The sequence below is a fragment of the Sinohyriopsis cumingii genome, chromosome 1, assembly GCF_028554795.1.
Source record: "Sinohyriopsis cumingii isolate HCF-2022 chromosome 1, ASM2855479v2, whole genome shotgun sequence".
In the NCBI taxonomy this organism is placed as follows: Eukaryota; Metazoa; Mollusca; class Bivalvia; order Unionida; family Unionidae; genus Sinohyriopsis; species Sinohyriopsis cumingii.
In genome coordinates, this window is record NC_142961.1 from 101,772,446 (window position 1) to 101,797,169 (window position 24,724).

The following is a 24,724-nucleotide window of genomic DNA, read 5'->3' on the forward strand; positions in this document are numbered from 1 at the left end:
AAACGATGTAAAGACATTATAAAATTCATATCTATAGATCAGGCATTTTGTTTTAAAAGCTACTATTTTGCATGATTCGTCTACCATCCCAACCCCCATATCTGTTTCTGCCTCCCCCCACCCCTCCAACCGCAAAGTTTGGCTTCTAAACAGTGCATGCACAGGAAGCAGGAATAAAACAGGTCATTGATAAAATCAGTTTTCTGGCGCATTCAATTTTTTCTTTACATCGTGAATGCCCGGTACACCATTCTGCTATTATAATCAAGTCTCTCTTGCTTCCAGGTGCGAAAACCAGTTCAATATTGTCAGGCACACTACACTATTTACACCGTGAGTGCCGCATAGTACATTTTTGTATTAAGGTAAACAAATGAAATAAACAATCCAACAAAGAAGTACCCATTTCCCTCAAGAAATTGAATAAAGAGTACACTCTAATAATACAAACTTAAATATGAGTGATCTTGATTAATTTGGATATACGTCATGATATTAAAGCATCATACAAAATATATATGGGAAAAAATGTTTCTAAAAATGCGTGAATTTTGTTTTATGAAGATTCAACAGTTGCGATTAACAGTTGTGATTTAAAAAAATCACAGGCTCTGCTGGTTCTCAAGAAATAAATTAGCTTAAAAATTCGTTGAGCAATGGTTATATTGTAAACAAAATATTCCTGATGATTTTCAATTTCCTTATTATTATTTGGTCAGATCGTATCTGGAGAATTTCGCATTTTGTGTTAACCTTTTGTATAAAGTTAGTCTGTTTTCCAGTCTTTGTTATTTTAAGGTTTTCGAACACTTCATTTTTAATTTTACAATCATACTTCCTGGTGTGTAGTCATGAATGGTTATAACAAACCTGATCGCTTTTGGATTTTGTGTTCAAGATCATCATATAACACTTTCGAGAGGGGGTCCCATACTGTAGAATCGTAGCCCAATATGGGTCTAATTAGACTTTTAAAGCTAATTATTTCACACTTTTGGGGCATGATAGTAAGTTACTAAAGGTAGATCTTAATAGGCACGATGTTTCATTAACTTTGTGCATATTTTTTAATGTGAAGGCTGCATTTTACATTGCGAATAATTGTAATGCCTAAATATTTTATTTCCTTGTCATTTTCTAAAGAAATTCATCAGGTGTGATATGACATACTAGATTTTACATTTTGTTTTGCCATTTGCATTTATTGGATTCAAATCGCATAATCCAATGTGTACCTGTTAAAATACAGACTAGTTATAAACAAAACGACTGAACTAAAATGTATTTTTTTTAAATTCAAAATTCTGACTAAATTTAAAAAAAAAATTGAAACTGATACCTAGTTATTTCCTTTTTGTGGAAATTATTTTTCACGGTTTTTAAGAAAATAACATTATTGTAATATCACCTGACCCAGAATGGCAGGTGAGTTTATGATATGGCCCTTCATCCTTCATGCATTGTTCGCCACGTGTCATCTAATCACAAACGTTATTATGACTCCCTTTGAATTTGTTTTGTTTATTTTTTCTGTCATCTATTATGGCCATTGTTACTAAAATTAGTCAATTCTTTAAATATCTGAAAAAACTACTGAACTGAATTCCATAGAAAGCATTCTGGAATGAAGCTCTTTCACAATTCAGATGGTACTACTCTGACAACAGGTATGGCCACTGTTACTAAAAATATAAAACTTTTCAATGACCTCTAAAATCACTGGACAGAATTTGATCACATCTGTCAGGAAGCATTGTGTATTAAGGGGGCGGGGGGCGGACGTGGCTTTTACCAAGAGCACCAGAGGGTCTTAGGGCGCCAAAACCATGGGCCGCCTGATATCTTAGGGCGCAAAACCCCATTGGGCCATCGTCGTCGCCCCAGGCGTCATTTACAATTGGTAAGCAACTGCATCCTTGCTTGAAATTCATTAAAATTTGTTCATTTGATTTTGATCCATCAAATATCGCAACCATTACTGTAATTGATAAGCTTTTAAAACAACTTCTCATAATACGTCTACCAGTTCGACCAAATTTCACAGAAACTATCTTAGCATGATGACCTTTCAAACTTGTGAAAATGATGTCGATCTAATGTCTGATATGATGGTAACTGTTACTAACAAAAGAAGAACAAAATTTAAACACTTTCCAAAAACCACATGACAGAATTTGGTCCCAGACATGAAGGGCTTCGATTTTAGTTAAATGTCAAAATTTAACAGAAAGGAGTTTAGCTTGAAGGTCTTTCAATCTGTTACTAATGATGCTAAGAGCATCTATACTTTTAACAACTTTTCAAAAACTATTAAACAGATTTGGTCAGATTTGAACAAATAGAAATCACCCTGGCAAAAAGGTCTTTATAATTTGTGCAAATGACGCCAATCTGCCTTTAATTAACGACTCTTTTGGAAGTATAAAAACCGTTAAACAACTTCTCAAAATAAATTTATAGAATTTGACCGAATTTAATTGAAACCATCTTGACATGAAAGGCATTCGTGTTTAGTCAATGACAAAAATTTACCCTCCCCCAAAAAGCATCTTAGCTTGAAGACTATACACCATCAACTATGACCACCGTTGCTAACAATAGAACTATAGTCACCGTTGCAAAAAAATATAAATATCGCTACGGTTGCTAAAAGTAGAAAAGTCTTTACCGGTAAATGACTTCTTTTCAAAAATTACTTAACAGAATTTTATAAGATTTATGTAAATAGAAATCTTCCTGGTATAGAAGTTCTAAAGATTGGTGCAAATGGTGCTTAACGGCCTTTAATTATAGCCTCTTTTTCTAAAAATGTAAAGATCTTTACACCTCACAAATCACTCCGCAGAATTTGACAAAATTTGATTAAACGCATCTTTGCACAAAGGGCTTTTAAATGTTTACAAATGACTCCTATCTGTCTTTTTTTATAAAAAATAATCAGTGCTTCTCTTCATGGAAAACAATTTAATGTCTACTCACATAGCACTGGACAGAATTCAACCGGACTTGATTAAAAGCATTCTGGCACGAAGAGATTTCAGGATTGTAAAAAGCGATTTTGATCTATCATCAAATATGGACATTTACTAAAATAGAAAAACGTTAAACTACTTTTTTAAAATTAAAACCCACTTGCCAGAATTTTACCAAATTTGTTAGAAAATATCCCGGCTTTAAAATTAAAATGCTGACAAATTTTCACAGGCAGTGCCAATCCTACATCTAATATGGCTGTCATTAAAAAGATATACAAAAGCATTTAGGAAACTTTATCAATAAAAGGTTTCCATCTTCATTTGAACAACTTTGACATTAAAGTCTGTCAGCCTTGGAAAAATGATGATAATGTGCCATAAAATATGGATAAAAGTGCAAAACAATCATGGAAATCTTCAAAAAACTTTCATAATATATATGATCAACAACATTGGTAAAAATTTCTGTAGAAAGCATACTTCTGATCCAGATTTCTTTTTCATCTACTTTTGGAGTCGACTATGAGGCATATGTTTACCAGGTTAACAATCGCAGGCCCATTTGGGTCTCTTATCAGTGCGTTGACTTCTGGGTATGCCAACAAAGGAGGATAGAGGGGTGCTATGTAACTTTCTTTACAGGATATTCCTTTTTTTTATAGAGACCCAAACCCAGTGAGCTCGAGGATGTCGAATATTCATAATGCACTCTCTTGCATGTTGTAAGTGGCAACGCATGGCGGTAGGAGTCATTGTAGTTCAGTAGTTTGCATGCCGGACTCACAGCCGAATGGGTATGGATTCGAATCCTATTATGTCCTTGGGCAAGTCACATTACTCCAACCTACTTGTCTTGCTTTGCCATAAAACAAATCATTTGACCCTTTAAATTCCATGGCCTATCGCAGTCATTATATCTATAATGTAGGTAGTCCAGGAATAATGGTACATTCATTGCATTTCTATTCTAGAGATTTTAAATTTAGTTTCTTTGTTTAGTAGGACTCAAGAAACAAACGCATGAGGATACAAAATCCGCGTGAAGACTGATCAATAAGCCTGATTGTCGGAATATATAAATAAGATAATATGAATATAAGAAGTGACGGGAGGGGGGGAGCTGTTAAGCGACGATGGGAAAATACATTACAGAACCCATTGGGCACGTTTGGCGACAACACTTTTTTAGCACACCCTGGGGCTGTTTAGCGTCAAGGGGAATTTAACATGGGGAATATTGGGCCTATATAGCGACAAGGGAAAGTTGGGTTGAATAGGAATGGAACAGGTGAGGTGACGTCACGGTACTGGACATTAGTAACAATGTGGCAAGGGTTTGACCTGAATACGCGCTACTCTAGGGAGAAACAAATACAGTAGAGATATAGACATATACATGTATAACACATAGACATAGATTGATGAACATCAATCTATCACACCTAAACTATAAAATCGACTAAAATAATTTAGGCAAGAGAATAAATATCTTTTCGAGACAGTGGAGTGGCCCTGAAAAGGGCCTTTGGTTTTCTTCTTCTTCTTTGTCTTCTAATTCCTTCTTTTCATCCATCTTCTATGTTTTGTTATCGTTGCTGTCTTCTTTCTTCTTTATTTTTCTTTTCCTGTTTCTCCTTCCCCCCCCCTTTCTTCCCCTTTTCATTTTCTTCTTCCCTTTCTATCTTTTCATTCCATTCCCGCACTCTTATTCTATCCTCTTCATCCTCCCTCTCCTCTTTTTTCTTCTTTAAACATTTCCTTTAATATGTCCTTTGATTTTCTTAGATTGCTGATCTTCATCTTCACTCGAATGGGGACTGTAATAATAAAAGTCGTCATCCAGTTTGAATAACATTTCTACTATCATTCCCAAATTATCGAGAACGTCTTGCATCTTCTTCATGTTATCAAGATAGTTACTTGCGATCTTGGTTTATTCAATGTTGAATAGCGCGAATGAATGATAAAAAATTAAAGTCGCCTATGCATCGTGTGCTCTTGCGACTGGTTAAGACTCGAATGTCGAGATTCTTAATTAGTCGGAACTGTAATAATGGTGCCGCTACAGTTCCGTGTTTATGTGTGAGTGTCACACTTTTTAATTGGTCTGTCTGGACGAGGCAAAAGTGGAAGCAAAATAATAGGATCAGCGCTCAAACCCAAACAAACTATTTCCAATCCGCCAACTAATAAGAGCGTTTTATTAAATTCAATTAGCATTTCCAATCATAGTTAACACCAAATATTCCCAGCTAAAAGAATTAAGTTATTAGTTGAGAATTCAGCCCTCAATTCGATTTATTAAATCATGGTTTCACATTACAAGTTAAGTTTCAACAAGAGTATTAAATTACCAAATTTGAGTTAATACATCGAACCTTGCAAGTTGAAAAACCAACCAAAGAATTCAACCTCCAGTCAGATGCAGCCTTTCACAGTTACTATGTTTGATTTAGCCCAAGTAGAAAAACTAGCCAAAGGTTTCAACTTCCAATCGAATTCGAGTTTACATACCTAATACCACCAAGTTAGAAAACCAACCAAAATATTCGACTACCAGTCAAATTCGGGTTTACAAACCTGCTTCCACCAAGTAAGAGTACGAACCGAAATTTCCAACTGCCAATCAGATTTAGTTTTACGTAGTTATTTCAATCAACTAATACACCGAACACGCAGTAATAGCCCTAAAAGGCCAGGACGTATTTTATTTCAAATCAAGTCCAGTTGTACTAGTGGACGATAAATAAATCCAATAATGTATAAGCCACCTGTGCAATTGATCAAATATAGTGAGTCGAAGACAGGGGCAGATTAAGGCTCACTGGTGCCCTAAGCACTGACAAATCTTGGTGCCCCCCCCCCCCCCTCCTTTCCACGCTGACCCAGTCCATTTTAGTTGTTGACCTGTCTGACCAGATATACAATGCAGGTTGCAGCAGTACAAAAATTTATTCATATGATAACACAATATACTGTACAAACTAAGCCAAGCTTAAGCTACATAAAGTTCTACAAAAATGCAATACAACATCTATTTTAATATTTCACAAGTTAAATGTATCAAAGTTCCAATTTATCATGACCTGAAAGGCATTTTTCCACATTTCATTTTCGCAAAATCACTGATAACATCCTCGAAATTAATACTTCTCAGAATGTCTGCTTCAATTGTTAATATACACAGTGAGTCGAGTCTTTCTTGAAGCATAACTGATCTATTTGGGTTTTTTTACACGTTTCAGTTGTGAGAAAGACCTCTCTGTTGTGCAGTTGGTGACCATTAATGTTAAAAATATTCTTAAGGCAATTTCAACATTTGGAAAGGCGCTCTCTAGTTTGTCTTCTGTAATTGTGTTGTAAAGTTCCATGTGAGTGAAAGATGTTTTCTTGGTTGTTTTAAACTGATGAAGAACATATGAATGGAACTGCTGAAGCTGTGTAGACAAAGTGTTGTTCATGTCATCTGGATAAGCATCAATGAGTGTCTGACAAGCCTTTGAGTACCTTTCACTTTCTGATAATTGGGAATTAGCACCTTGTTGGGTGACATTAGGAACATCTGTCAGACAAGAGAATCTGTCTGCTATTTAAGTGTACACCTTTCGTCTCCTCCTCATTTCCGTTTCTAACTTTTCAACAATTACACAAAAAGTGGAGATACGGAATTTGTCTCTGGCACTGAGAATGACCTCTGGTGCACTTCCATCGTTGGGCATTCTCTGTCTTATACGCTTACGCGTTTGAGTTGCTTTGTATTCTACACCAGGGAGCATGTCCTTTGCAAGTGATTCAAATCTCTCAAACTCATCTCTTGATGTGTGCAACTGGTCTGCCAATGATGAATACAAATCTGCACATGTTTGCAAGATCACATTTTCACTTTGAAGAAGTTGACTTGTCCTATGAAACGTTTCTAAAGTTTCATTCCAAAAATTCAGCATGAAGACAAATTCCAGTTCTTGCATCTTGTTTGCAATATTCGTTGCCTCCCTTCTAGTGTCACCTTTTTGCAACTGGTCATCTGATAAATCTTCCAAAGCTTCTAGAATCTTGAAGAAAGAGTTGATAATTGCTGCAGTTGCCACAGCATGTGCTTCCCATCTGGTGTCTGAAAGTGATTTCAACACTTTTCATTTCCAATTCAATCTTTGAGAATTCTCCACCGAGCAGTTGAGGCTGAAAAGAATGTGTAGAGCAGTTGTACAGTGGAAAAGAAATCTACTGCAACTTGACAGCAATCCACAGCACTTCGTCCAACTAAATTTAGTGAATGAGCTGCACAGGGTACATAAATGACAAACTGATTTGCATCCAAAAGTTTTTGCTGCATGCCATTGTAACGTCCAGACATGGTGGCAGCATTGTCGTATGACTGCCCTCTGCATTTAGCAAAATCCAATTTACAATCATCACATAAGTACTTCAACACCTGCTGTGCCATAGCTTTACCAGTGTGGTTTTGTAATTCCAAAAATGTGATAAATCGTTCAACTGGCTGTCCATCTTGTAAGTATCTGAGCACTATGCTCAGTTGGTCAACATGCGAAAGATCAGGCGTTGAGTCCACAGACAGACTGAAGTACCCAGAAACATTAATTTCGTCAATGATGACGGAGTGCACTTTCTTTACCATTAAGTTCCTCACATATCGTTTTGGACAGGTACGAAGGGTTGCCTTTTCCAGCATTGCCATACCGTGATATGTGAGCAGCCAAGAATGGGTCAAACTGACTTATTAATTCGAGTAGCCCTAAATAATTCCCATTATTGAGAGACCCAAATTTTTCCACTTTTCCTCGAAATGCCAATCCCCTTCAGCCAGTGTGCAAATGACTGCTACAACACGCCGATGCACATTCTCCCAGTAATTGTACTCCTCTTCAATTTGTTTTTCCAGTGGCTGTGTCAAGCCTAAGCCTTGTTTCCGAGTTAAATATGTCAACATGGCATCTCGGTGAGTTGTACTTTTTTCATGGTTGTCAATTACAGCAGTGTTTCGCCAATCACTGAATCTTTCATTTCTAGCAAAATGCTTTGACCCTTTGGGCGCAAATAGTTTACAAACAAAACAGTAAACTGATCCTTTTGAAGGAGAGTACAACATCCATTCTCTCTTGTAGTGTTTACCATCGGCTTTTATTCCAAGAAAGATTTTCTGTGAACAGTATCTCTTTGGCTTCCCATTGATGAAATTGCGACACGATATGTGAAATGGTCCATTGTGGTGCTGACATTCCCTGGGTCCACAAGCAACCCAATAAGTCACCATAAAATTCATCCCACAACCCTGGGTCCTTAGCTTTGTTCATTTCATCCTTGGTCAGTTCTCTAAACTTCTTGCACAGTTCAAAAGCATTTACACATCTTGTCGTAGAACTAGGTCCAGGTTGTGGCACTTCATCATGTGCAAGCAACGTCATCATGAAAATCTGGTCTTGCACCAACACTGCCTGTTTCTGATGAAGGAGATAGATTTGATTCACTTGCTGTCTCTGAAAACTGACACTGGTTTTGATCTGGATCATCTTTCTCTGCAGTTTGTAAGAAGAAATCTGTCAGCTTTCCTGTCTTGGCTACAACAGACAGATTCTTTTGCTCATTCTCTTTTGCACGTTTTCTCTTTTGCGCACCACTCAACTGAACACGCTTTATGACAACTGAATTTGGCTCCACAAAAAGTCTCAAAAAAGATCGACAGATAAGAGACAACTATTTATACTAATTAAATAAAGGATCATTGAAGCTGTATGACATCTTACCAGTGCAGTGGTCTTAGATTTCCAAGGATATCGCACACATCATGTCTGAGGCACAGAGGTCAGTCGAGAATGTTCCACAACAGGAAACATGTGACAGTGTTAATGATCTTACTGACCGACAGAAGTCAGAGTGCACTGCGCCAGCAGTGCTCCTTGTGGTACACCTGGGAAGATAACCCTAGATCAATTTGCACTAGTTTTATCTTCTTTTTTTACAAATCTTCATTCGTTTTTTTTTTTTCACCCTTTTCTCAACTTTGTGGTGCCCCCTTTGGCCCTGGTGCCCTAAGCACGTGCTTAGTCTGCTTAATGGTTAATACGCCCCTGGTCGAAGAATTTCAAAAATGACTCATTCGTTAATAAGTTGGAATTTTGTGTACTGAGTGTACATATGATTTATTATTAAATACCAATCAGTAAAGTCAAATTGAATTATGTGCATTTTGCATCACGCATTGGATAAAGACAGGTGAAATTTTAATGGCGGTCGCCGAATAAATCAAAATAGTTTATTAGATAGAGATATTGTCAAAATAGGTTCTCGGGCCAAATTAAGAACCAAATACATTAGGGCAATGTTAGCAACCTTTGGTTCTGTGTTCTTCTCTCTGGCTGATGCTGTGGAACAGGTGCCAGAAAGTTGGTTAGCTGCTCCGGTATAAGAGGGTAGCATAGCTTGTTTTTGTGGTGACGTCACTGGATTTATGCCTCCATTTATTAGCAGACAACCTAGTGTACGCCTTCCCATTAAACTTCTATGGTTCCACTTCTTTCTCCGTACAGCTAATTTTGTTCTCCACCTCTTTACAGTAATGGTTCTGGTGGTGCTTGTCATATCACTGGTCGCCTTACAATTTGTGGGCTACCTCGTGTTGACTGCTTCCCCCGTCTTCTCTCTGTCTGTTTTAGTAAATTCTTATCAGCAGCATTTTGATGTAAGGTCTTAGCAGCGAGTAGAATATTTTTATTCTCCTTATTCTTTGTTCTATGCTTCTGTACTCATTCTTTGTTCTGTGTTCCTAGGTGCACGCTTTCTTTTCCCGCCTGCCCTGTCCCCCCCCCCCTTCCTGGTAAGCCGGTCCTGCTTCCTTGGTGATCACTGCCTGAATGTCGAATGAATGAGAATAAATGAATGAATCCATGGCGCGAATGACAAACGCTCGACTTTATATTTGTCAAGCACGGACGTGAAGGAAAACATTCCTTACACTAACTTCACATATTATCACAATATCTACTATACACACAAACGTACGCGAACGCACATAAACCCCAAATATACTATCCACACAAACGTACGCGAACTCTTACAAGTACGACGTCTACTATCCACACAAGGAAAGAGGAAAGAACAAACCCCAAATATAATATCCACACACTGTAAGGAGAAAAAACAAACCCAATATCTACTATCCACACAAACGTACACGAATGCATACAAACACAATATCTACTATCCACACACGGGAAGAGGAAGCAAACCCCAAATATACCATCCATACCAACGTACGCGAACTCATACAAATACACACTCTACTATCCACACACAGGAAGAGGAAAAAACAAACCCCAAATATAATATTCACACACGGGAAGGAGAAAAAACAAACCCACTATCTAATATCCACACAAACATACGCGAACGCATACAAACACATTATTTACTATCCACACAAACATAGGCGAACGCATACAAAACACACACTCTGCTATCCACACACGGGAGAAAAAAAGCAAACCCCAATTATACTATCCACACAATGTACGCGCATGCATACAAACACACACGCAATCACATCAGCAAAGGGGTAAGTGTTTACAGTCACACTACTCCAAATTCATTCCAATTAGCACTAGAATAGTCTCTTTTCTAGAGATCTGGTTAGCCCTGAGAACTGCTGTTTTTTTTTTTTGAGCTTCAGATACACCTGCTTAATGCTGACATCTCCCTGGCCTGGCACAACATACGCAACGCCTACTCCAGTCCTGCTACCAACTGACATTTATTCTTGGGAGCGCAAAGGCGGATTGAATAGCCTCATCATCCCAGTTTTCACTTTGTGGGATAGTGAAGACTTCCCTTTGTCTTCTATTTTGCAGTCGGGGATGATGAGGTCTCCTTATCTCTGGCACTGGTACTGGTGGCTGTAGCTGACGTTGTTGTGGTTGTTGTACTCAGCATGAGGTGAGGCAGTATCCCTGTCTTCTTTTCCTTCTCCTCTTCTTTCTTTTCTCCTCTTCCTCCTCCTCCTCTATTCTAGCACTTTCTGCTATATCCTCCATGGTCAGTTCATTTAGTATGCGCCTGGCTTACTCCAGTTACATCTGAAGCTCCAACAATTTCGCTATTCTGCTACTCATTTTCAAGTTGATTCGTCAACGGTAGGTAGCCAGACTGACGAACGCTTCCCATTATATTTGTAAAGCGCGGACGTGAAGGAAAACATCCCCTGACACTAACACATATTGCCCATATCATCACCCCGAAAACATGGAACGCACTGACCTAAAAGAAACACTCACTTTTGTACTTACAATCGCTAACTTCAAACAAAAACACACTGACTATTTGACAAGCTACGGAAACGAAGTTCTTATGGACGCGGTTTTTTTTTTGTGGGCATGAAACAAAGAAACTAAGTGCCTATAGACACACTTCTATTTTTTAACGTACAGACAAACATAAATATAAAAATAATTGGCAATTGAACTAGTATGTTTTTTTTTCTAGAATATTGGGGTAGCACTGAAAAAGGCTATTTTTTGTGTACGGGTATTATGGCAATGTTTTATCGTTGAGACTGCGTCCCCGTCTGGTGGCAGTCTTTCCCACAGGATAGGGTCTGCTTCTTCGGAAAGAGAAGGAGACCTCTTTCCTGTCCACACGACAGTCTACAAAACCTCTGTCTGGTTCATGTCGCTGTTGCTGCTCTCTATGTTCTCTTTGCTTCTGAAGTCTGTACTTCTCCGTCTACTCTTCTTGATTTCCTCTCTGAAGAGCTCTTCTATCAGGTCTTCGGCTTATTTCAACATTCTGACATTCTCTATCTCTTCAGAATTGGGTATCAGGCTCTGCCTGACATGATGTAAATTCACGTAAACTTCGTTCAGCTTGGCTAGTCTTGAATTCATCTTCATAGGAGGATGAGTCAACAATGGATGGTCAGACTGGACAGGAAGGACAACATGTTCCAGTGTTTGGCTAAACGAGAAGGAACTCCTTTCCTTTTTTCCATTTTTAGCCAGAGAGTGCTGTGCACTTATTTTAGGGGACATCTTTTTGATTCAGGAACTAAAACACACTGATCTCCATCATTTACCGCAGGTCTTTCTTATACTGGTATGCTTCGCTACAGATTGTCTTTACGGAGGTCACCGTCGCTGTAGGTTGTGGCCTCTTGCAAGAAGAAGCTGTTTTCTGTGGTCTTTTATGTGGGTTTTTCTTTTTCTTTTTCTGTAGGCTTTTCTTTTTCTGTTGCTGTGACCTGGTCATGATACCACTGCTCTTCTTCTTTTGGGTCCGTTTTTTGACAGTTGCTTTTTTCTTAGGGAGAATTTTGGGGGCATTATGATTCCATTTTAAGAGGGGGCGAATGATGACACCTCCTAGAGAACCGCTACCTCCAGGTTTCAAAATGATTTTTTTTTCTGTTTGAGTGTCGATGCGAGAATCGGCCAGTTGCGTCAAGGCTACTTTGTTTCTCTCAAAAAAGAGTTTGGTTTGATGTGGAATGTGAATGATGCCTTTCAGTAATTGACGTGCTGTCACATTAGACCATCGTAAGCCTTCTTTGAGACTGGTTTTTAAGGCACGAGCACGTATTTGTGGATTTTTTTAGCGACTGATGCCGTACAAGGCACGAATCAATTTGACGGGAAGATTAGACTGAAGAGACGTCATGTTGACGCTGTGTGGGACAGACTCAAAGTGACCGAGGTTTTTATAGATTTTCTGTTGTTGTTGTTAAGTCGACGAAGGGGACGTGTACACGACGGGTCCACCGTCTTGGCACCAGTGGTGAAACATATGGGTACGCAATCGCAAATAATTTGGGTGGGTGGGTTTTAAATCCACGAGTAAATAGGCGTGTGGGGTTTGAGTGGCATCGTCGTACGCATGAGTCAGCCAAGGCGTTCCTAACTGTTTGGCTAAGACTTGCACTTGCAATTTATCTCTAGGGCTTTTAAACAAAACCACGTAATGAGCATTTAGACTGGTGGTGTGTTGGGCTTTACTTTGTTGAAACGAATTTTTGGTGATGTAAATAAAACTGACTTTACGATAATGCCCTTTGCGCGTAAGCCACAGTTTTAATTTCTTCTTCGTCTTCTCCTAACATGTCTCCTAACATGTCGAAGATGACCAGATGGCTTTGACTGGGGTCAGACACGATCCTGTCGTCTTCGCCAGGAATGCGTTCCACAAACACTATGGAATTGCATTACTTTTCGCAAGAGACTGTACGTCGATTGACACTCTTTGTAACCCCATACGATCCGTTGAGGTGGACGATCGATCAAATGATATTTATGTTCGATCAAACGTTTGACAAATTCGGATTTGCCTGAACCGCTGGGTCCGGTAATTAACAAGGCATCCTAACTAGCGCAATTTAAGTGTTTGTCGATAACATTGAAAGTGGAGGAAGAGGGAGCAGGAACAGCAGAGGTAGCTATAGTGCATGGAATGTCACTTTTGACACAAAGACAGACAAGACACGAGTTTTTATACTTTTTTTCGGACATTTTTTATTTCACCTCATGTTTAAAATGGAACAACTTGAAAGACAAAACTAAATAAAAGTCAAGTGGTTAAGTACAGCGATAAAATACACATCACAACGATCAAAGTGGAATATAAACAAGTCACAGTACAACATGTTTTTGGTAACAAAGGTGTCCTAGGGACAGTGTATACTCTTATTACAGTCTCTACGTTGGGTAGAGTAACACAGGTGTCCTCCCGGAATGGTCTTTCGGGAATGTCCATGACACTCCTGTCCTGAAGGGAGTGGTTTTCCTCGGTGTCGGGTTCTTCTTCTGGCACTATCACTAACACAGGTTTAAAAGTTACTTTCTTCACTGGACGTCTGAATTTAGGATCACAACTCTTGGGCATAATTGGCCACTTCATTGGTCCAAGCCTCGAAAACCCAACTTTTCCAGTCAGGTACATCTGTTCAGTGAGGGTGTAAGTCACAAGCTACACACACTTCGTCGTACACATGTTCATAATTAAAAGTTGACGAATCTTTTTTACCCGTAGAATTTGAGACGTATCGACAGAAAAAAGAGCAAGGCTTTTAACAGAATGAGTGTCTCGTGGACATTTAAAGCGACCATTTTCGTGTTTTATTTGGTGGCAAGTACTGTTCGTAAAGAGCCAGCCCTCAAGGAATCGGTTGATAAACGAAATCCAAGAAAGGAAGTCACAAAGACACACAGCACACGACGACCCCAATTCAATGGACACAATTCATGTAATAAGTGTTGGTAATCCTCCACCGTCTGAATACTGTCATTGATTTCCTTCCACGGAATTTCTTGCATCGCCACTGAGCCCGTTTTTATACCTCTTTTTTTCGGTGGCAATAAGTGTACTTTCTGTACAAAGATGCTCGTACTCTAGTGGCGAATCTGAATGGTTTAGTCACTAACTTGCACATCACACTCCGTTCAAACGTTTCCTCTTGAACCAAGTTTACATTGTGTAAAGATTTTGGTAATCCTCTAACTCTTCTTCTGGAATTCGTTGCAGTATGTTTACCTTGTAGTAAAAAGAATGAGTCACAAAAAACCAATCCTTCTCGCCCACGTCCAGTTTAACAATGTCTGACCACTGGAACACTTTCATCTGAATCTGTCCTCTTTTAGCATTCAGGTACCAGTGGTTTAAACATCGGGGACGTAACATATGCAATTGTTCTTTTCGTTGAACTTGTGTTTTGACCAGCTCTCGGTAAATGCGTTCTCTCAACTCCACAGGCAAACCACCAATGTTCTCTTCTAAAGTATACATGCAGTGTCCTCCAAGAATCAGGAATCGCGGGGTCGTGGCCAACAGCCTCGTTTATATTTGTGACTGAAGTAGTGTCCTTCCATAATCAGTCTTCGTTTACTTTGGGAAAGAGCATAGTTTCCGTCGTGTTTGAAAACTTTGTCGCATTGATTCACTGCGCACAGACGCTATCGCATATATATTGGGAATGTGACGTCACAGGCAGCTCTTTTCGGATTGGAAGACAGACTCTGTACTGTGACTGAATTATGTAACGCGTGTTAGGATTGGTAAAAAAAACAAAACCAACTCAATCCGTTTCGATCCGCTCTTCCACTCTAAATAATCCTCTCCACTATATTCCCTTCACCTGTTCTCGTCACAAGATGTGGACTAACGTTCAATCATCTAACCTCGTATCGTCGATGCTGTTACCCATGTATATCAAATCATCACGGACAATCATCAAGATCACCGATATGGAAAAGAAGGATGTATGTGGAGAGACAATGCTGTCTGAAGAGAGTCATCATCTACGGTCCAGAAGTTAGAAGTTTGAGAAAGAGACGAAGACCTATGCGATGCCCTCTGTGTTAATGGAATGGTGTTAACAAAAATACCAAAGGCCCTTGTCAGGGCCACTCCACTGACTCGAAAAGATATTTATTCTCTTGCCTAATTTTTTTAAAGTCGATTTTATAGTTTAGGTGTGATAGATTGATATTCATCAATCTATATATATGTGTTGTTTATGTCTATGTATATGTCTATATATCTAATGTATTTGTGTCTCCACAGAGTAGTGCATATTCATGTAAAACGATTGCCATATTGTTACCTATGTCCAGTACCATGACGTCACCTCACCTTTTCCATTCCTATTCAACCCAACTTTCCCATGTCGCTATATAGGCACAACATTCCGCAAGTTTAATTCATTTTATCACTAAACAGCTCCAGGGTGTGCTAAAAAGTTTTGTCCCTAAATGTGCCCAAGGGGTTCTGTAATGTATTTTCCCATTGTCGCTAAACAGCCCCGATCACAACTTATATAGATTTGCCTTAAGATTTTCGTGTCTGTTTAAAGCCATTTTCATCCCGGGGGATGGGATGATTTTACTATTTACATAAATTAAAAATGTTCAAGTGCACTTGAGGTCATTCACCACCTTTGTTTACGTTGGGTTTTTATTTTATTTTTTTTATATTTTTTTTATATAGATAAACGTTATCTGAAAAGAATATAGATCACACAAACTGTAGCAGCTGTGTCATCAATGCTTTTCTTTCCCCTCTACATTTTCAATATGTTTGTGAATTCGCATTCACTGACATATGTCAGCTGCCCAGTTGAGCGCTATCAGGCCAGCTTCATCCTGTTCTTTGCAACATTAGTTTTGTTAAATGTCCTCTGCTTCCGTTAGCGGTCGTCCTGGTTAGTATACGTCCAGAATTAATGAAACGCCATAGCAGGGATAGGAAAGAAGTTAATGTAAAAATACAATCCTTTATTAAGGCACTAAATTCCAATAAAAGTACAATGAACTTTTAGAACACACAGAAAACTTTACAAAAATTGGATGCAATTGTGAACTTGTGAACCGCTCCGGTATCCTATTGGTTAAAGCGTCCGCCTTTGATGCAGAAGGTCGTGGGTTCGATCCCAAGCCGAGTCATACCAAAGACTTACAAAAATGTTACTAACAGCTGCCTCGCTTGACGCTCAGCATTAAGAGGTTAGTGGTAGGACTGGTCGGCCTGGTGTCAGGATAATGTAGCTAGGTGGAACATCATGCTACATGTCTGCGGCATGATGCCCCAGTTCTAGACATCGCTATAAACTCCCACACTGCAGACATCGTAGCGATATGACTGAAAAATTGTTAAAGCTACGTTAAAAATCCGAATCACACACACACACAATTGTGAACTTGTCACAATTTGAATGTGTGTATAGATAACGGAACAGATACAGGTTGTCAGTTCCGATAGACCAGGCAACAAGCCTTCGGTCTGTCTGTTATTACGTAACACTTACGGCCAACAAGAGAAGGCAGTACGTAATTGACCGTTGTTGCTGGCAGGTGGGAGAAGTCAGCATTCAATTACATCTGCCGCTAAATGGCTTTGGAACTTGCTATTTGGACCTATTCACATGTCCAAGCAGTAAGCTCTCGGCACGTGTCACACCCCCACCCCACCCCACAAAGTAATGTTAACAAGATTTATTTATTGCGATTCCATTGCTTTTGGAAAATGCAAGTGTGCAAGTCGGTGTTGATTGTTGCTTTTTAAACTTTTTATGAATGGGACTATAAATAGCAGAGGCGAAACGTAATTTAATAACTGAATACAAAAGTTTCCAAATTTCATCTTTTTTGGTGGGGGGGAGCTAAGTCAAGAACTTTATGCTGAACAGAACTGGTGCAACACAAGCAGTATCTAAAGAATCACTGTTCAGTATAAAGAAACGTGTATTGGACCTCAGAGTTCGAAGTGGCATTACGGCTGACACTGAGGCTATCAACTAAGTTTCACAGCCTGACTGGGTGGCAAACTTTTAATATAAACTTGTCACTTTCAGCTGTGCCAAAACTGGCGCTGCTCAGGCTGACTGCATACCATACATGCCCTCGTAAGACTATATCGCCAATTTTAACACGCAATAGATCTCGGCTATCATTGACTCGACCTGGCTAATAAGGATAAAATAACAGAACTGCAGAGCTCGTGATGATATAATATGAAATGATTAAAATAATCATTAAAAAGTTGTCCTTAAATCAGCTTGTATGTATGTCCTGGTTAACAATAAACTTCGTTATCTTTCATGTTTACTGTCTTGTATTAACAGATGTGTCAACTGGATAATTCTTGAAGTTGCAGTAAAGAACGATATCTTCAACATTGTAAATGCGTTTCGATCACGTGCTAATTCTAAATAGATATGAAATTATTGCAAAGGAATATGATTCATAATTACTTTATAGTGCCAGATCTGGTTTGTGTTCTGTGGAGGATGAAATTTAAGTTTTCTAAATATAGTTAAAATAATAAAACTTAATGTAAAGGCTATTTTTGTTAATTTTAAAAAAAATTTTATTTGTTTTCTGATTTTAAAATTAAATAGAAAAATCCCATTCATGAAAAGCCCATAAAAATATATAAAATATTTGAGAAAACAAAATCATAGACAAAGACATAATCTGCGGGTGATTTTCTTGGGTTACTTGTCCGGGACAGATATATGTGTGACAAAAATATGTTCACAGTACAGAAATGTATTTCAAGTGATTTTAAACTGAAGCCTAATACGATATGCATTTGTGTGGAACTTTACATTTTTTCAGTCAGTTGTGTATCAACACAAGCGAATACAGTGACGTTGGTTAATCTGACTTACAGACGAGTTGATCAAAACAATTTTAAAAAAAATCATATACCATTTTGTTAAGTGTTCAATTTTCTACGAAATCGTATATTTTTAAATTGATAATTTTCAAACGTAAAAAATATCACTGCAAGGTAAAGAAGAACAAGCTCGCCAATAACACTTAAAATAAAACATGCTGAATTTGTTTTACCGCCAATAAATGCCAAAATTATTTGGAATTTTATGACACATGACAATGGTGACTAAAACCTTAAAAATTCGTCATGAATATCAAACGTTATTACCAGTTTTATTTCATTTACTCATGAAAATTGGAGAGCAAGCTGCAGAGATAGACCATTACTGGAAAATTGACAACGGAGGTTATTTTGCTTCACTAATTTTTTTAATTATTATTCCAACTTAAATTCTGTAGTAAAAATGACAGTGTTTGGGTCTATGCTTTGTCAGTTCTTAGGAATGCAGCCAAATTTCATAATATTATTCACACATTTATATTTTCAAAAATTTCATTGTTTGAAAACTATGAATTTACCTGATTTAACGTATTTAAAAATATGTCAAAGGTATGTAGTTTCTGTCATGTTGCAAACACAAATGCCAATTCAATATTTTTCTCTTTAAAGTCCTTTTCTTTTGTTCCCACAGTCATTCCTGGAAGGGAGATGTAAAACACACATGCAAAAATATAAAACTATAAACGCCTTCATATCTGGAATATCAACCGACAGCCACTTTGTTGCAAAGGTTTTTTTTTTATTTACCTGTGCTCCTGTTCTGTGTAAAGGCTTGATTCTGTAAATAAATTTTTCCAAAGGTCTTGATCTCACATCAGGTGAAAATAATGACAAGGTAAAGTTTCAATCTCCATCCAACCTAAGTATACAGGTAAACATTATGACCAGTCAGCTGTCCAATTAACTTGAAAACCGTGTAAAGTCTTCGTTATCTACAAAACCTGAGTAAAAGAACTCGACTAACCAGTTTTCGTTCACTTGGTTCATTTCGATGAAGTCAAATTCACGATCCCCATGGCTTAAACTGTCAATTTCTCCAACAAAATTGTTTATATTTTCCCCCAAAACGTTGGCATATCACTCCATTCTGGATCGGTTGAAACCTAGCAAATATGACCGTTCCATCAACAGACTGAGGGTGTCCACGAAAAATATGCTACTTTTGCGAAAATCAAAAGTTAAATGCCAACAAGAACAGAAGTAATTGGGAGTGTCGTGTAATTTGCACATGAAAATAGAGCAGCACTAGTGTGATGTGTTAGGACAGTCCAAAGTACACTGGACATGCATTGCAGAGACAACACATGACGAGGGACATATGCTGTAGTATTCTGGAGAGGAAATCGAACCCCAAAACGGGGTTGGTTTCCTGTTGAAGAAGAAAATGAAGAACACGGTGATGGGTTGCCACCCATTCAGCTCCCTCAAACCACAAGGATGTATTTCTGAGACTTTTTGTCAAGCAGTTCTTGCAGCTGGAGAAAGTATTCAGTTTCATTATCATTATCGTCGTCGTCATCATCATCATCATCTAACATCGGTGCCAATCAATTCATGTACTTTGATGAGGTTATGAAACAGATGATTACGCTCTGAAATGCTAAGATAATAGTACGAATCAGTGAAGCATGGTCTGGCAATTGGGATCTTTATACAACCGAGGCTAAGATTGCTGGACTTTGCCTAACTTACTGACCTAGTCGTTTCCAAAACAGTTTCCCCACACGCCATCCAGATGATGAACGTGGCACTCACCAGGCAACAGTCTCGAAAACCAAAATTGATTTCATTCTCGTCAAAGTCTGGTTTAAAATGAGCAAAAATTCCAACAAGAATAATAAGCTTTCCCAGAACTGACGTTGGATGTATATACAACTTGCTAATGGCGAGCTTTCAGCTAAGACTTAAGAAAATAAAAAAGCCCCCAAACACAAGGATTACATGTATCTTGAAAAGCTGAAGGGCTTCCAGCTGCAAGAAATGCTTCATTGGCGGAAGTTGGCACCACAGATAATGCCAGAGTAGGATGCTCAATGCCCCACAGAGAGGTTCAATGATGCAGTGAATGGAGTGGCAGAAAAAGACCTTAAAAACAAAGCAGTGGCAGAAAAAGACCTTAAAAACAAAGCAGTGGCAGAAAAAGACCTTAAAAACAAAGTCAAAGAAAAGGCTCGGGATTAATAATAATCTAATGCACCTATTTGACAAAGACGACTTAATCAAACCAAGAAAATAGACGAACAAGCAGTTCCGTCCAATATGAAAAGCACATGGAAAGACAAGAGTATCATGAAAGCTTCATGACCAAGAGGGAAGTCAGACTATTAAGAAGAGTACAGACTGCAAATGGCCTCAGTCTCACGAAAACTGCTGCTGGAAGGAGAGTTAATGTGTTGCCCAAACGATCTCAGCGTTCATGGGATATGTGTGATAGCTGCTTCCAGAACGTGATATATCACACGAAATACTCATTTTTGTTACCCCAAAAGCACCTGACATGATTATATTATAAAAACAGTTCACAGTCAATCTTGGAAATAATGAAGGCAAGAGAGAGAGAGAGAGAGAGAGAGAGAGAGAGAGAGAGATTGATTTGCTGACGCAATGATATTTGCCCGTAACCTGTTGCCTGTATTAAATGTAAAAAGCCATGCTTTATTCTCATGAAGAAACCTATCTTATTTGGACAGTTTATATATTTATTTTTTTACAAATCCTTTCAGCACTACTGTGGGAGAGCCCATTATGTGAATAGGTAATGCACATGAAATGGGACAAACCAATTCATTTGAAGCAAGGTAAATCAAACAGCTGCTTGTTAAAGAAACAAAAGTCATTACACTTTGTCGCCTTGAATGAGAATGTTAAACCATTTGAATTAAATATTATTGACTAATTCATGATGAGCAGCAATGTTTCTTTGAAGTCAGATTTTTATCCGTATATAAAATGCAAACCTGGATTATTTCACTATATAGTTAGAATAGCGTGGAAGTGTGATCCATTTCTGAGCGCGAAATGTTGAAATGCAGCCTTGACTCAGGAAAGGATGTGTGTGTGTGAATTGGATTTTTAACGTAGCTTTAACAATTTTTCCAGTCATATGGCTACGATATCTGCAGTGTGGCAGTGTATAGTGATGTCTAGCACTGGGGCATCATGCCACAGACATGTAGCATGATGTCCCACCCAGTCACATTATCCCGACACCAGGCCGACCAGTCCTAACACTAGCCTCTTAATGCTGAGCGCCAAGCGAGGCAGCTGTTAGTGACATTTTTGTAAGTATTTGGTATGACTCGGCCGGGATCGAACCCATGACCTACCGCATCTGAGGCGGACACTCTAACCACTAGGCCACTGAAGCGGTCTGGAAAGGATGGGCAAAATGTCGAAATGTAGCCTTGATGCAGGAAAGGATGATGAAAATGGAAGTGAGCAAAGCCAAGCCAAAATAATCACTGTAATTTAAAACTTCTACTTTATGGAGTTGAACTTTTGTGTATGTAATGAAGTTGCAAGTGTGGGTGGGGTTATTTTATTATTTTCACATTCTACAAACACCGTATAATTAACATTGGCAACTGCAATCCATTTTGAGGAAAAGCAAGATTAGGCATTCAAACAAGTATGGACATTGTGTTCTCTCACACAAAACCATGTGCAGACAGATCGTTTTTGATGCTAAGAAATAATCAACAGGATTTTCAGGAAAGTCTGTACAACTGTACATTTCAATCCTTAATGAATGTAATGATGAAAACTAATAGAGGCGTGCGGTATTACCAGTTTACTGGATTACCATGATATTTTTTTCTGCTAGTATATACCACAATAATTTTCCATTGTATCTTACATCAGTAGTTTCCATCAGTAAGGAAGTAAAGAAATTCCCAAGTAATCTTGCTATGGATTTAATTTTATTATTAGCATTATTTTCACTTTACATCCCAAAATTATTCCAAAAATTATCATTTATGGTTAATAAAATATTGGTATTTCTTACAAATTAATTTTGGAATATTACAAATAAAATTATATTTATGATCCTTTGCTCACATGTTTTACGTATATTATGTATTCTAATGTTGTGGTTAAATGGGATGTTGTGAAAATATTCAGATAAAATCCAAATTGTTGGAAAAAGTTTCAGTAAACATCAGTTTTATTTTTTCTAACACATGTTAATGTTTTAAGGACATGTATTCCTTTAAAAGAGCGTCATACGATTTCCATTAGAGGGCTGTTTTCTGTTTAAATTTGGTTAAATTTTTTAATAATTTACCTTGTCCACTAAATACTTTCTCATTGTTTTGAGTGTGTTTTACATTGACTTGCCCTCTCTGATCATTTCTCTAACCAAAGTTTGCCTGTCTATCATATCAATAGTGGTTAGTATTCAACACTTCCTGTTTTTATCAACAAGCTTTCTGATATCAGTACAATGTCTTTTACACTGTTGGCTGTAGTGTAAAGCTAATCAGACTTCTTTAGTTACAGTTATTACATCACAACTTGTTAAAAAAAATAATGAAACAATTAACATACACATGACAAATTTATATAATATATGGTACTGACCATTTATTTGAGGGGGTGGGGACTGTTATTTTCTTTTCAGCTAAGATATTTTCTTTTCTTTTATATTAAGATTGTTATTTTTCGGGGGAAAATAGGATGGATATAATATAGTGTCAATTTGCTATAAATCAGAGCAAGATTTGTTCCAACTATTGGCAGGTGGAAGTTTGCCTTTAAAGTTGTGTAAGGTCACTTAACCAGAACCTTACATTCCCCCCCCCCCCAATTTAATTGCAGTATATTGTGTTACATATTACGGTAAGTTCAGAAATACCATGCTATACCATAGTACAACTTTTTTGTATGGTACCCAGCTCTAAAAACTAATGACATTTGCATGACCTTCAACCTCTGACCTATTGATACCAGCAAAGTCGGCATCTGGTTAAGACGTTTTCCATTGTTCAGTGGATTTTAAAAGAAACGTTTAGATTTTATTTTATGTCAGTGTGATTGTGAGTGCTTACATGTGTGTGTATGTGTGTTTTTTTTCATGATATATGACAATGCTAAGATCTATCAGCTATTTTTTTAAGTGTACTTATTGTTTCACATACAACTTTTTTATTTATTCAGATTTGAATTTCCATTTTTTTCTTTTTCTTTCAGGCATGTATGACTATATAACTTATTCTCAGATGCATGATGTCACTTTTGGGGGGTTACACGCTCTGATCCGTTTTAGGCACCCCCTTAGAACAATAGTTCCAAAAGTTACATTGCAGGGATAGTAGACACCATATATAATTGCTTATTAGATAAGTCCAACTGCAAACTGCACAGACCCAGATTTCCTGGAACAGTATGTGCCAGCAATCTGGGTCTGCACAGATTGCTTGAATTAATCAGTAGGATAAACAACATAGGCCCTGATCTCCATGTACATTTTGCTACAGTAGATTAGGAGCTATTTTGATTGTAGTTTGACTTGACTTACAAGCAAATACAGAAGGTGTGTCAGATGAAATGAGAATTGATCAAGGCCATCAATGTACCTCAGCCCTGGCCATGCCATAATTTGCACCAGAAATGTAAACAATCAAATGTATAGAAAATAATCCAGTCTTAAAGTAAATCACACTGAGATAACCTTAAAAAAAACATGACATTCTGGACTGAGGTCGAAGTACGCAGTTGGTTCTATATTGTTGTTGACTGTTAAAAAAAATCGCCATCACCCATAATTGGCAACGAGGAATGACTGTACCAAACGAAATTTGGTGGTGATGGTCCTGATAAATTGAAACATGGTATTTACCAGAATTTCATAAAACAATATTCCTTTGTTTGTATGTAGAATTGGGGTTGTAGCACCTGAGAAATAAACAACAGAGAGTTCCCCAGTGTTCGAAGGCTACAGTATTCGTTATATGCGTAATGAATCATTTAACAGCGATTGCATCTCTGCTTCGTTGGGAAAAAGAACTAAATTAGAAATACATTTTATCACAAATCATAGGGCTGTAAATGAAACAGCATATTAAATACTATTTTACCAAGGAGATTTAACTTTGCCTTCATTTGGAACTCCTCTATATAATTCACACCTTGTTCCGTCTGCCATGGTTCTTTTAAACCACTCCAGTTGCCTAAGTAGTTAGAGCGTCAGCCTCGGATGCAGGAGGTAGCAGGTTTGAACCCCGGCCAAGTCATTCCAAAGACTTATAAAAATGGTACTTGTAGCTGCCTCGCTTGGTGCTCAGCATTAAGAGGTTAGTGTTAGGATTGGTCGGCCTGGTGTCAGGGTAATGTGACTGTGTGGGGCATGATGCTACATGTCTGCGGCATGATGCTGCAGTGCTAGACATCACTATAAACTGCCACGTTGCAGACATCGTAGCGATATGACTTAAAAATTGTTAAAAGCTATGTTTAAACTCCAAATCACACACACACACGCATACACACACACATTTCTTTTTATTCAGGAAGGCATGGGGATTGGTTCAGTTCTTGAGATTGTTGGTGTGATTAAAGATCTTGAATGTTAGGATATT

The 24,724-nt window shown here is 38.0% G+C and overlaps 2 protein-coding genes across 2 annotated transcripts in view; one reads left to right on the forward strand and one right to left on the reverse strand.

Moving 5' to 3' along the window:
* The window catches only part of LOC149807452 (heparan sulfate glucosamine 3-O-sulfotransferase 1-like), a 219,137-nt gene that overhangs the window by 26,216 nt on the left and 168,197 nt on the right, over positions 1 to 24,724 (forward strand). The gene's annotated exons all lie outside the window — the stretch shown is intronic.
* LOC149807453 (uncharacterized) lies at positions 6,566 to 8,503 on the reverse strand. Its single transcript, XM_089956222.1, has 2 exons — positions 8,245 to 8,503; positions 6,566 to 7,086 (listed from the first exon to the last, which is right to left on the reverse strand). Exons 1-2 carry the CDS (start codon positions 8,501 to 8,503, stop codon positions 6,566 to 6,568), a joined length of 780 nt encoding a protein of 259 aa, XP_089812348.1.

Coding starts and splice junctions, on each gene's coding strand:
- LOC149807453 (XM_089956222.1), bottom strand. CDS start 8,503: ATGATCCAGATCAAAACCAGTGTCAGTTTTCAGAGACAGCAAGTGAAT. Junction 7,087..8,244: donor GTTGTGGGATGAATTTTATG/GTGACTTATTGG, acceptor AATCACTTTCAG/ACACCAGATGGGAAGCACAT.